This window comes from Ovis canadensis, chromosome 8, assembly GCF_042477335.2.
Source record: "Ovis canadensis isolate MfBH-ARS-UI-01 breed Bighorn chromosome 8, ARS-UI_OviCan_v2, whole genome shotgun sequence".
NCBI classification, from domain to species: Eukaryota; Metazoa; Chordata; class Mammalia; order Artiodactyla; family Bovidae; genus Ovis; species Ovis canadensis.
In genome coordinates this window covers 12,181,396-12,193,812 of record NC_091252.1, presented here as the reverse complement: position 1 = coordinate 12,193,812, position 12,417 = coordinate 12,181,396, and the positions used below count along the sequence as shown (strand labels likewise).

The 12,417-nt window shown below is 43.5% G+C and overlaps 1 protein-coding gene across 5 annotated transcripts in view; it reads left to right on the top strand.

The window, feature by feature from the left end:
* The window catches only part of COL12A1 (collagen type XII alpha 1 chain), a 122,030-nt gene that overhangs the window by 65,296 nt on the left and 44,317 nt on the right, over positions 1 to 12,417 (top strand). For all 5 annotated transcript variants that reach the window (XM_069598943.1, XM_069598941.1, XM_069598940.1 and 2 more), the window contains 7 exons: positions 1,758 to 1,887; positions 2,883 to 3,022; positions 3,445 to 3,574; positions 4,987 to 5,129; positions 6,472 to 6,601; positions 6,902 to 7,044; positions 9,870 to 9,999. In XM_069598943.1, coding sequence (XP_069455044.1) covers positions 1,758 to 1,887; positions 2,883 to 3,022; positions 3,445 to 3,574; positions 4,987 to 5,129; positions 6,472 to 6,601; positions 6,902 to 7,044; positions 9,870 to 9,999 — 946 coding nt within the window. The remainder of the gene's footprint in view (positions 1 to 1,757; positions 1,888 to 2,882; positions 3,023 to 3,444; positions 3,575 to 4,986; positions 5,130 to 6,471; positions 6,602 to 6,901; positions 7,045 to 9,869; positions 10,000 to 12,417) is intronic.

The following is a 12,417-nucleotide window of genomic DNA, read 5'->3' as shown; positions in this document are numbered from 1 at the left end:
ATGGTCCATACCTGTTCCCAGTTTAGAGGTGTTAGGAGAGGTAGATGCTGGCAGTGGTTAAAGGTCTCTGAACCCACACAGTGAGTGGATTGTGCTGAACGTGTGCTGCTTGTGAGCTGCTCTGTTGAGGTTTCCGTAGAACCTGCCTTAGGGAGTGTGATAACATTTGGATTAAAAATGTCTTCGAGTTCATGATAATAAACTAAATACCAAGTGTCATCAAGTGGCTTTTATATAAAATAAGACATTTAATGGACTGATATTTTAATGGCAGAAACAGAACTTTCATTTGAGCTGGGCCAGATTTAGATAAAACTTGTCCTTAGCATTTCTGTTCTTGGTGAGACTGACCATCAAACTGCTGCCTCGAGTCTCTTTTCCTATCCCTCAGCTGTTTGTTGCAAGCAGGAGTGTCCTCAGCTTATCGTCTGTAAAGTATTAGCTGACAGTCCCTTAGAGTCTGTTATTCTTAGGGGTATTTGCCTTTTAATGCTGGCTCATAAAATAATCAAAGTAATGATTTACTGATGCTAGCAGTATTTTGAAGAATTGGATGTAAGAATTAGGCACACTCTTCTGTTTCCTCATGGGGCTAATTCTACTAAGTGGGTGCTTTCAGATTTGTTAAGTATCAAATATGTTGGTAGTTTGCTCTCATAATCTCAGATACTGAATTTGTTAAAATTAGCCACTGTGGGCTTCCCTCGTGGCTCAGACAGTAAAGAATCCTCCTGCAGTGCAGGAGACCTGGGTTTGATCTGCAGGTTGGGCAGATCCCCTGGAGGAGGGCATGGGAACCCACTCCAGCATTCTTGCTTGGAGAATCCCCATGGACAGAGGAACCTGGCGGGCTATACAGTCCATCGGGTTGCAAAAGTCGGACACGACTGAGCGACTGAGCAGCAGCAGTGGTTGAGTTTGCCCATGTGGAGGAGGAGTGCAGCGATTCACTGAAGTTTTCTGTGAAACTCACACCACTTGAGTGGATGGGTGCTAAGTGGGGAACATCTGGACCGGCCCTGGCATATGCACTCATGGTGGGCAGCATGCCATTTTCATGCGATTTTAATTAGTCTGGCATAAGTATCTGAATTCGGTAGACTGTTAACAAATCATACAAATTTCCTTTCAACAAGATAACGAGATGGCCTTAAGCAATGACTCTGTAATCAGAGGACGCTGAGAAAGCTTCATACCGCAAGGCTGGAATCCTGGAGTGTGGCCTGGCAGAGGGTCCCGTCACGTAGTTTACACAGCTCATGCTGTTAGAGGGGTAGTTTTTGAGGGGGAAAACCAAAAGCTTTAGATCTTTTGCTGAATCATTTTAATGTGTTTCTAAAGCAAATAAGAAACATCTGTAAAAAAGGTTAAGAATAATACTGAATGGTGTGGCACCTCCACTATAGTGCAGTTTTTTGCTATCTTAAAGTTCCTTTGCAGCTTGCTTATGATTAATGCCTTTTTTGGGGAAGAGATCTGTGAAACATGTTTTGGATGAAATTTCACAGTGCTGGCAGCTAGCACGTTGAAATATCTTCTTAAGGTCACCAGGTTTAAGGCTTAAAATCCTTTTTATGATTGAAGGTGCATCTTTCACATTTAAAATTATACCCAAGATATATTTCCAACTTTCACTGTGGGACATGTTTCCAGATCTTGGCAAAGGTCTCTCTATAACTACCCTGTAGAAAGAGCTTTCTCTAGCAGGTTAGTGAGACGGAGAGACAAGGCTGACACTTACCCTTGTTTCGCTCAAGACCACAATAGGAGGACGGCAGAACAGTGTGCTGCTGCAGAAGCTGAAGCCTGACACTCCTTACACCATCACCGTGTCCTCCCTGTATCCGGACGGCGAAGGTGGTCGCATGACAGGAAGAGGCAAGACCAGTAAGTGAACCCAGAATCCTGTGGCTTTAAAAACAAAAAACTAACTCATTTATTTACTTTGGCTTTTCTGGGTCTTTGACGCTGTGTGGGCTTTTCTCTAGTTGCTGTGAGGAGGGGCTGCTCTCTATTGCTGTGCTCAGGCTTCTCACTGAGGTGGCTGCTCTCGTTGCAAAGCACCAGGCTCTGGGGCTCATGAGCTTCAGTAGTTGCTGCTTCTGGGGTCTAGAGCACAGGCTCAACAGTTGCGATGTGTGTGTTGAATTGCTCCCTGGCGTGTAGGATCTTCCCAGATCAGTGCTCGAACCCGTGTCTCCCCCACTGACAGGCAGATTGTATGCCACTGGGCCACCAGAGAAACCCAGTTCTGTGGCTTTTTAAATAACCTTGGTGGAAATGGAGTCATATCTTTCTCTGGAAACCCTGGGGTGACATAGAGCTTTGCTGATCTTTTAAAATGCACGTTGATAATGATCTCAGTTGTTTTTAATATCCTTGGAATTCTCTGTCTCTGTTCACGGAAGAAAGACATTTATAATTATTCTCTCAGTTCAGTCGCTCAGTCGTGTCCGACTCTTTGCGACCCCATGGACTGCAGCACGCTAGGCCTCCCTGTCCATCACCAGCTCCGGGAGTTTACTCAAACTCATGTCCATTGAGTTGGCATTATTCTCTGCCGCTGCTGCTGCTGCTGCTAAGTCGCTTCAGTCGTGTCCGACTCTGTGCGAGCCCATAGACGGCAGCCCACCAGGCTCCCCCATCCCTGGGATTATGCTCCAGGATAAAGCAAATAAAAACTGCCTTGGAGCCAAAATATGTCTGGAGAGATGAGACAGACATTCATTAGATGATCACAGACACTGTTTCATTTATTCCCTACTTCGACAAATATTTATGACGTGCCTACTACAGGGGACCTGCTGTGTTCTAGGGTTCCTGGGAGACATCAGTGAACCTGTGTTTTGTGTGTGCTATGATGTGCTTTCTGTGCATTTCAGAACCTTTGAATACCGTGAGGAACCTCAGAGTGTACGACCCTTCCACCAGCAGTTTGAACGTTCGCTGGGACCATGCCGAGGGCAATCCTCGCCAGTACAAGCTCTTCTATGTACCCACGGCAGGGGGCCCGGAGGAACTGGTAATTATTTCCTGTAGGGAAGAATGTGTTTCAACTGCAGCCAAATGATTGCAAAGTAGGGCTAAAGAGTTAAAAATTTACCTTGGAGCCTAAGAAGTACATATTCATTTAGTAGAACTTGACTGAAGGTAGTAGGTTGCTGCCTGGGTGCCTGGGTGATTGGGGAGATTTGGGGACAGAGGATTGGAGCTGAGGGAAGTGATAATTCCAAGGAGTTCTAGGAGAAAGTCTAGGGTGAGCGTAAGAAGTCTTTGCAAATAGTTAAAACAGTTCATCTGGGGGCGCATCATTCTGTCCCAGTATTATAGAACTTGCTTCTTGATTTGGTCTTGACTTATTATTTTGAGTATTGTATCATTCGAAGCATTATTTCTTTTGCAAGTTTTTCAAATCAGTACTTTACATTTTATTAAAATCTTTAGGTACCAATCCCTGGGAATACCAATTATGCCATTCTTAGGAATCTACAGCCAGAGACCCAATACACTGTTACAGTGGTGCCTGTTTATTCTGAAGGTGACGGAGGACGCACATCAGATACTGGAAGGACACGTAAGTAAGAAGGCAGAAAATGTAGCTCTTTCATGATACACTTTGCTTTTCAATGTAAAGACCATATAGGCACATTGAAGAATATTTGGAAAATTCACGATAGCATAAAAATATAAAAGTTACTCATAGTTTACCATCTAAATTCCACCAACTGTTATTATTTTAGTGTATGAAACAGAAAAGTTATAATAGCATTCTTCTTCTGAAATGGTAATTTTAGAATTTATACATGTATATATAATCGACCGTATTCTGTTTCACTGGCAAAAATTCATGAACTTTGCTTTGTGCTTTATAAATTTATGTGGAGCAGTATTTTGTAACTGGCTTTCACAGTGTCAATTTTTGAAATCTGTTCATCACATTACTTAATTGCACATTTCTCTGGTATGCTGATGAAGTGCCTTTTGGCGTTGAAAATCTGAGTGCTTTCATTTGCCATTAACATCTTGAGAAACCAGTTTATAGTGGTTTTACAATTCTTTGTAGTATTGCTTAAAGGCTTTGGGGCATACCTATAAATATTTCTTTGGCTTTAAAAATACACTTGCTGATGGCTGAAAGGGAGCAAGTTCGGATGACTTCTTTTGGAGAAAGATTAGTGGTCTGGAAAGATGATAATATTGGCTAAACTAGAGTTTGGGGTTAATACATGGATTTAATTTGAATGTTTTTCTAAGTCCTGGTTGAAGCAGTTAACTGAGAACTGAGTGTATCTTTTCTCCTTCCTTTTGCCTTTTATTTTAATCACAGAAGACATTCAGTATCGATTTGCTGAATGAGAAGGAATGAATGGGTGAAGATAGCTATTTGGAATTAGACGGCTTCATCCACGTTGCCAGGTTTCCCTTAGAAGGCAGAGCTGTAAAATCATCTCTCTCTCCAGCACCTGTGTTGGGAAACTGACGCTTCTTTTCAGTTTCTTGTTCCTTGTCTGTCCTTTTATGGCCATGGTGCTCAGTGGCTTGATCGTGTCCTGTTCTTTGTGACCCCATGGACTGTAGCCCACCAGGCTCCTCTGCGCATGGAATTTTCCAGGCAAGAATACCGGAGTGTTTTGCCATTCCTTCTCCAGGGGACCTTCTTCCCAACCCAGGGATGGAACCCACGTGATTCTTGGCCACTGAGCTACCTGGGAAGCCCGTTTTATGGCCAACCCAGTACTATTGCTTTTACTTGCTTGTTTTTATTGGCAACAACTTTGCTTCCATATAGACCGAAGACATAGTTGGCTAACTTGGACTACACTTGGATTTGAAACTTTTTAATCTGCTTTTGTTTGTGGATAGTTAGACGTTTAAGGAGGACAATATTTTATCCTATTGGAGAGTGGACGTTCTGGAGAAGTGATAACAAAAACTCAACATAGATAAACAAACATAAGAAATGTGTGTTGGCTTTTCTTTCCTCAGTGGTGAGAGGGCTGGCAAGAAACGTCCAAGTGTACAATCCGACGCCAAACAGCCTGGACGTTCGTTGGGACTCGGCACCTGGCCCAGTTCAGCAGTATCGCATTGTGTATTCACCTCAGGATGGTACAAGACCCTCCGAATCTGTAAGTTACGCCTTGGAACTTGGCAAAAGAATGCTGCAGATTTCACTGCCTCTCCAGCTGTAGTAGCTGCTGGCCCCGGACGATAAATCAGTTGGTGTGGCACTGGGTCTCCTGGAAACTTCCTTTCTTGATAAGCTTAGTCTCATGTTTGTGCCCTGGTTGGTTGCCTGTGAGAACGCAAGCCATAGACAAGCCTGCGTGTAATGCTTAAATGATGGCTTTTCATGAATTAAAGTATTACCTATAGGGTTAGTTGGCAAAAATTAATTTTATTTTAAAAATGAAAATTAGCTATATAAGCTAAAAGCCCCAGTAGTTAATGCAAATCATTGCTAGGCCTTGTTAATATGGGCTTTTGTTATAACATACGCATGTCTTTGTTCAGAAAATACTTTGTTAAATTTGCCTCCATTGGCTCTTAACAGATTGCCCAATCTATCTTCAATTCATAGCACTGTGCTATTTTTTTAAAAGTAGATTAGTAGAGATCAGAAATTACTAATTTGACCTCGAATATGGGCTTCCCAGGTGATGCAGTTGGTAAAGAATCCACCTGCCAATGCAGGAGACACAGAGACATGGGTTTGATCCCCAGGTCAGGAAAATCCTCTGGAGTGGGAAAGAGAAATCCACTCCAGTATTCTTTCCTGGAAAATTCCACGGGAAGAGGCTCTAGGTGGGCTACAGTCCATGGGGTAGCCAAGAGTTGGACATAACTGAGCACGCATGCATTATCAGAATACCTATGGGAAAGTAAACTTATAAACTAGTTTAATTTACAAGCCTTTACAAAATAAACAATGATGATGAACAAAGATTAAACAAATGAGCAATGGCTGTGTTCTGTAAGAATGGCTGTGTGTATGGAGTATATTCAGACAACTTCGTCCTTACCCATTGCATGGAGTTGCTATTTTAATAGAAAACCTCTGCCCCGCCAGTGTGTGTGTGTGTGTGTGTGTGGTGGTGGTGGTGGTGGTGGGGGCGGGGTGGTCCCTTCTCTTTTGTGTACGTAACATTCAGGACACTTTTGGATAACTGTCTTGAGCCCTGGCTGTTGAATTTGAGAATCTTTTACAATAAACATAAATAGGAGATAATTGAAGTTAGTAAGGGTTCACTATGAACCCTAAGGGCTCCTAACATTTTTTGGGGAGGAGATTTCTGAGGCTAAATTGCATTGAATGCTATGGCTTGGGCATATCTCACGCGGTAGCACAGAAGTTGGCTTCTGCTGTGTTGGGCTCTGCTTTTGTTGTAAGCGTTATTATGCTGACTAATGAAGGACTTGGTAAGCGTTTCGGTTGTCATCAGACAGAATCTGGCATGTCCTCCCCTTCAGATTGTGGTGCCAGGAAATACCCACACGGTGCACTTGGACCGGCTGATTCCGGACACTCCCTATTCTGTGAACATCGTCGCGCTCTACTCGGATGCTGAAGGGAATCCCAGCCCTGCCCAGGGCCGCACATGTGAGGAGCAAATCCGTTCTCCACCGGGTTCTCTTGTGACTCAGGGTGGGAGGCCCGGGGCGGGCGCGGGTGGGGAGTGAGGGGTGCTGGGGGCTGCCTAAGTGAAGCCTGGATCGCTCTGAATACAGCATTTGCTATTCTGGTTTCACATGAGAACCATAGATGTGTACTTCATCATAAGGGAGTAAGCAACCTAGAGAGTGGTGAGGTACCTGCCCTGGGGACGTTTCTTTCACACCCCACACCCGACGTTCATCGTGATCACAGACTGGAAACTAATTGTTGCATTTATTTATTTAGTACCACGAAGTGGACCAAGAAATCTCAGAGTCTTTGGGGAGACCACCAACAGCCTCTCGGTAGCCTGGGATCACGCTGATGGGCCGGTTCAACAATACAGGATCATTTATTCTCCCACTGTTGGTGACCCGATTGATGAATATGTGAGTCTGATTCTCATTCACCTGAGCATTTTGTTTTGTGGTCTCTTACCTGTTGAAGGGTGAGCATCAGCTTTCCTCTTTAGGAAGTCCTGTGATCACAGTTGCACTCTTGTCTCTCGTGAGACGGTCACATTTTGTGTGACTTTCTCCGATGTGAACAGCTTTCCTCTTTAGGAAGTCCTGTGATCACAGTTGCACTCTTGTCTCCTGAGACGGTCACATTTTGTGTGACTTTCTCCGATGTGAACAGCTTTCCTCTTTAGGAAGTCCTGTGATCACAGTTGCACTCTTGTCTCTCGTGAGACGGTCACATTTTGTGTGACTTTCTCCGATGTGAACAGCTTTCCTCTTTAGGAAGTCCTGTGATCACAGTTGCACTCTTGTCTCCTGAGACGGTCACATTTTGTGTGACTTTCTCCGATGTGAACAGCTTTCCTCTTTAGGAAGTCCTGTGATCACAGTTGCACTCTTGTCTCTCGTGAGACGGTCACATTTTGTGTGACTTTCTCCGATGTGAACAGCTTTCCTCTTTAGGAAGTCCTGTGATCACAGTTGCACTCTTGTCTCCTGAGACGGTCACATTTTGTGTGACTTTCTCCGATGTGAACAGCTTTCCTCTTTAGGAAGTCCTGTGATCACAGTTGCACTCTTGTCTCCTGAGACGGTCACATTTTGTGTGACTTTCTCCGATGTGAACAGCTTTCCTCTTTAGGAAGTCCTGTGATCACAGTTGCACTCTTGTCTCCTGAGACGGTCACATTTTGTGTGACTTTCTCCGATGTGAACAGCTTTCCTCTTTAGGAAGTCCTGTGATCACAGTTGCACTCTTGTCTCCTGAGACGGTCACATTTTGTGTGACTTTCTCCGATGTGAACAGCTTTCCTCTTTAGGAAGTCCTGTGATCACAGTTGCACTCTTGTCTCTCGTGAGACGGTCACATTTTGTGTGACTTTCTCCGATGTGAACAGCTTTCCTCTTTAGGAAGTCCTGTGATCACAGTTGCACTCTTGTCTCCTGAGACGGTCACATTTTGTGTGACTTTCTCCGATGTGACATGGAGCAGCTGTCTGTGCCCAGCATGGCCTCCCCCATCACAGGCTGTCAGTGTCTTTGGGCTCATTTCTTTTCTAAAGACAGGTTGAAAGATTGTCTTATCTAATATAAATGCATATATTTTTATTCTATCATGAATTTCCCAAATATTCAGGTAATGTGACTCTTTAAATCTTAACCTTGCTTTGAATATAATTTCTTCACAATATCTCCTTTCAATCGTTGTTGTTTAGTTGCTGAGTCATGTGTGACTCTTTGCGACCACATGGACTGTAGCCCACCAGGCTCCTCTGTCCTTGGTATTCTCCAGGCAAGAATACTGGAGCGGGTTGCCATTTCCTTCTCCAGAGGATCTTCCTGATCAAGGGATCTAACGCATCTCCTACACTGGCAGGCAGGTTCTTTCTCCCTGAGCCAGCAGGCTAATCAAGCAGTCTTTTCTCTGCACTGAACATTTTTGGGTACACTTTGGTTTTGAGTATAAGTACTCTCATACTAGTCTTAAACTTTTTGAGTGTCGTATTTTGTCACTCTAGAACCTGATTCAAGTTTCTTCAAGCTTCTTCTTAGTTTTTAGTATGTATACCCATCTATTACAGAGGGACGAACTCACTACTTTCCTTAAAGTTTAATGGTTAATTGATGTGACACGGAATATGACACAGAATGTTGATTGTAAGGCAGTGAAGTCTGTGCTTTGTAGCCATTTTGTCACATGTGTCTTCTTTGACTCAATGGACGTGAGTTTGAGCAAACTCCGGGAGATAGTGAAGGACAGGGAAGCCTGGCGTGCTGCAGTCCATGGGGTAGCAAAGAGCTGGACACGGCTTAGTGGCTGAAAATCAGGAATTGTCTTTGATAGTTCTTCCTTCATGGTCCCCATGTTGTGACATTTGTTATCTACTTGAACTTGAAATATTAAACTCGAATTCAAGCCCCTACTTTTATTAATCAGAAAGTCGCATAACTGTCTTTTAAGTTTCTGCTCAAGATGAGATAAGCAGTATTACCACACTGAGTTTGCTAAAGCAGAGAGGCTCATGCTTTAGTGTTTATTCAGCTTTGCCACTGACAAGCATGCAATTTCCTGTCTTTTTCTGAAGACACTAAAAATGTAATTTCCCCCCACTTCACCATTTGGATTTAGGGGACACCATGCTGGAATTCACCATGCTGTTTTAAGTGATCCCTGTTGTTTGTAGAAGCAGAGCATAGGGTTGGAAGAGAGACTGAGAGTTCTGTCTGGTTCATTTCCTCTTCATGGGGGCAGTTGAATGCATCTTCCATTTCCTCTTTTTCCCCTAGTTAATATCAGCCAAGCTGATCCTCTTGAGGACAGAAGCTGAGTCTGCTTTTGCTTCCTGGGGCGCTCCCATGGCGGGCGTCACACCTGGCCCATGGTGGGCACCGGGTGCGCGTGTGTGGAAGGAGCACCATAAAACCAACACAGAGAGATGAGTGGGAAAGGAGAGGGGCACAGCGATGCTTGGTCACGCGTGTGCGAGATGCTGCCTTTCACTCTCAAGGCTTCCTTCCTTCCGGGAGGCTGAGCCGCAAGACAGGGACATGGCTGATGTAATATTTGAGCTGAGATGTACCTGACTCTAAAACCATTCCCCTTGCTGTTTGGTGGCAGGGAAGACAGTTTGCCCCACCGTGAACACTATACAACAAGAAGGAACCAGGAAGAAAACATTGCTGTTTATGGGAATACATATTGATCTGAAAATCCTCTAGCTGGTAATAACTTCGCAATTTAACTTCCCCTGCAGACCACTGTCCCAGGCAGAAGAAACAACGTAATTCTCCAGCCCCTGCAGCCTGATACCCCATATAAAATTACTGTTATTCCTGTTTATGAAGATGGAGATGGTACCCATTTGACTGGAAATGGAAGAACTGGTAAATGCCTTCTGCCTTTTATAATCTTTAAACTTGGTACTCTTTGAGTAGCTGCATCTCAGATACTATATTAATACTGCCTCAACGTTTGTATCATATAGTGCATTTTGTCAAAATGATATGACAACAGAATGTGTTTTTAGCTTTTTAAAGGTCCACTAGAAAAAGGAAAATGAGACCCAAGCCTGCGTACTTTTCTTTGCCTGAGACAGCTTTATCCTTTGGAAAGCCACTGCCTAGTCACTGAATATTTTAGTTTGTGTGTTATCAGTTATGCTGTGGCTGTTAATCAATTAAGTGTCAGCAAAAAATACTGTGTCACCATTGAATTTGTCATAAAAAGCAAGATGATTAGTAGTCATCTTCTGCCTTTTCAAGGTTAGATTTTTTTAAAAACATTTTTTTCTATTGTTCAGTTCAGTTCAGTTGCTCAGTCATGTCCGACTATTGCGACCCCATGGACTATAGCACGTCAGGCCTCCCTGTCCATCACCAACTAACTCCCAGAATTTACTCAAACTTATGTCCATTGAGTCAGTGATGACATCCAGCCATCTTATCCTCTGTCGTCCCCTTCTCCTCCCGCCCTCAATCTTTCCCAGCATCAGGGTCTTTTCCAATGAGTCAGTTCTTCACATCTGGTGACCAAAGTATTGGAGTTTCAGCTTCAGCATCCATCCTTCCAATGAATATTCAGGACTGATCTCCTTCAGAATGGACTGGTTGGATCTCCTTGCAGTCTAAGGGACTCTCAAGAGTCTTCTTCAACACCAGAGTTCAAAAACATGATTTCTTCAGCGCTCAGCTTTCTTTATGGTCCTAAGTCATTTATGAAGAATTACCAGGGTTCAGTTGTCTTTTCTAGCCCACACAGGTGGCAGTTTCTTATGATTTAGATCACAAGTTCTCCAGTTCGGTAGCTGGAATGACCTGAGGATCCTTAGAAAGGCTTATGCCTTGGTACCACGCACAGAGACACTGACGTAGTCAGTCTAGATGTGGCCTGGACCTGCTGAAGTTCTAGTGTGTAGCCAAAGCTGAAAGTCTCTGGCTGAGCTTGGAGGCAGGCTGGTCATCAGTCTGCTGGGTTCTGTTAACTGGGCGACATTGCTAAGACTTTTTTTTTCCACTTCATTCAGCAAAAATCCCCTTAAGTAACATGATTTCAGGGTCCTTGCTATGCTTAATTGCCCAGACTCTTTCTCTGCTTAAACAATCTTGACAGCATTACAGGATTTGGGAGAGGAAACATTTGAAGGCTCCCAAGAGAAAAGCAGGACCAGTGTTTCAGCTCTGTCTCTGGAGGCCAAGAATTTGTATTGCTTGACACTTTTCATCTACAGAACTGAGTCAACAGAGACTCCGTTTAGCAGCTCAAATAATTTTAATTGAGCAATTTCCCCAATTTTCACTCCCTCCCTGAGGTTTCAGAATATATTTAGATACTTTTCTGGAGGAAATGCCATATTTCAGAATTTTGTGCTTAATCACAGAACATGAAAAATCTCTCCTAGATCTTGAGTTTTCTAGGAAGGGCCAAAGCCACTTCTGGTTTCTGTTATTAAAACAGTTTTTAAAGTTGAAGTTCTTATGTGTGTAATGCTATGAATAATAACTCAGTGGCTGACTATCATGCGATTTCACAGCATTGCTCTTACTGGGAATGGAGTTAGCCTGAGCTCTGGAAGCCCGAGGATTTCCTCTAGGTCTTGCTGGTAGAGGTTATAACGGTGTTGGGAAAGAACCTTGTTTTAGTCAGTAGCTAGCTGTGTAATCTTGGACGAACCATAGTTTATTTTTGTGATAAGATGGTTGGGCTGCTGCTGCTGCTGCTAAGTCACTTCAGTCGTGTCCAACTCTGTGTGACCCCATAGATGGCAGCCCACCAGACTCCGCCATCCCTGGGATTCTCCAGGCAAGAACACTGGAGTGGGTTGCCATTTTCTTCTCCAGTGCATGAAAGTGAAAAGTGAAAGTGAAGTCGCTCAGTTGTTTCCGACTCTTTGTGACCCCATGGACTGCAGCCTACCAGGCTCCTCTGTCCATGGGATTTTATAGGCAAGAGTACTGGAGTGGGTTGCCATTGCCTTCTCCAGATGGTCGGGCTAGACAGTCTCAAAATTGCCTTTTTTTTTTTTTTTTTGCTCTAACAATCTTTGATCTATAACATTCAAAAACTGGTATGAGATATATTTTAGTCTCTATGATTCTGCATCATATAACATACTGGTTCTGGAAATCACCACTTCCTGAGTCTGTTTGATTTGCTATCTGAATTTGAAAAATTTCCAAGCTTTCTGTTGAACATTTCAGTGCTTATTAATTGTTTTTTGAATCAGAACATTATGAGATATTATTAATATGCTCTCATGGGGCTGCATTGCCAATATTCATAGCCAATACTCATTAAGTTCTATG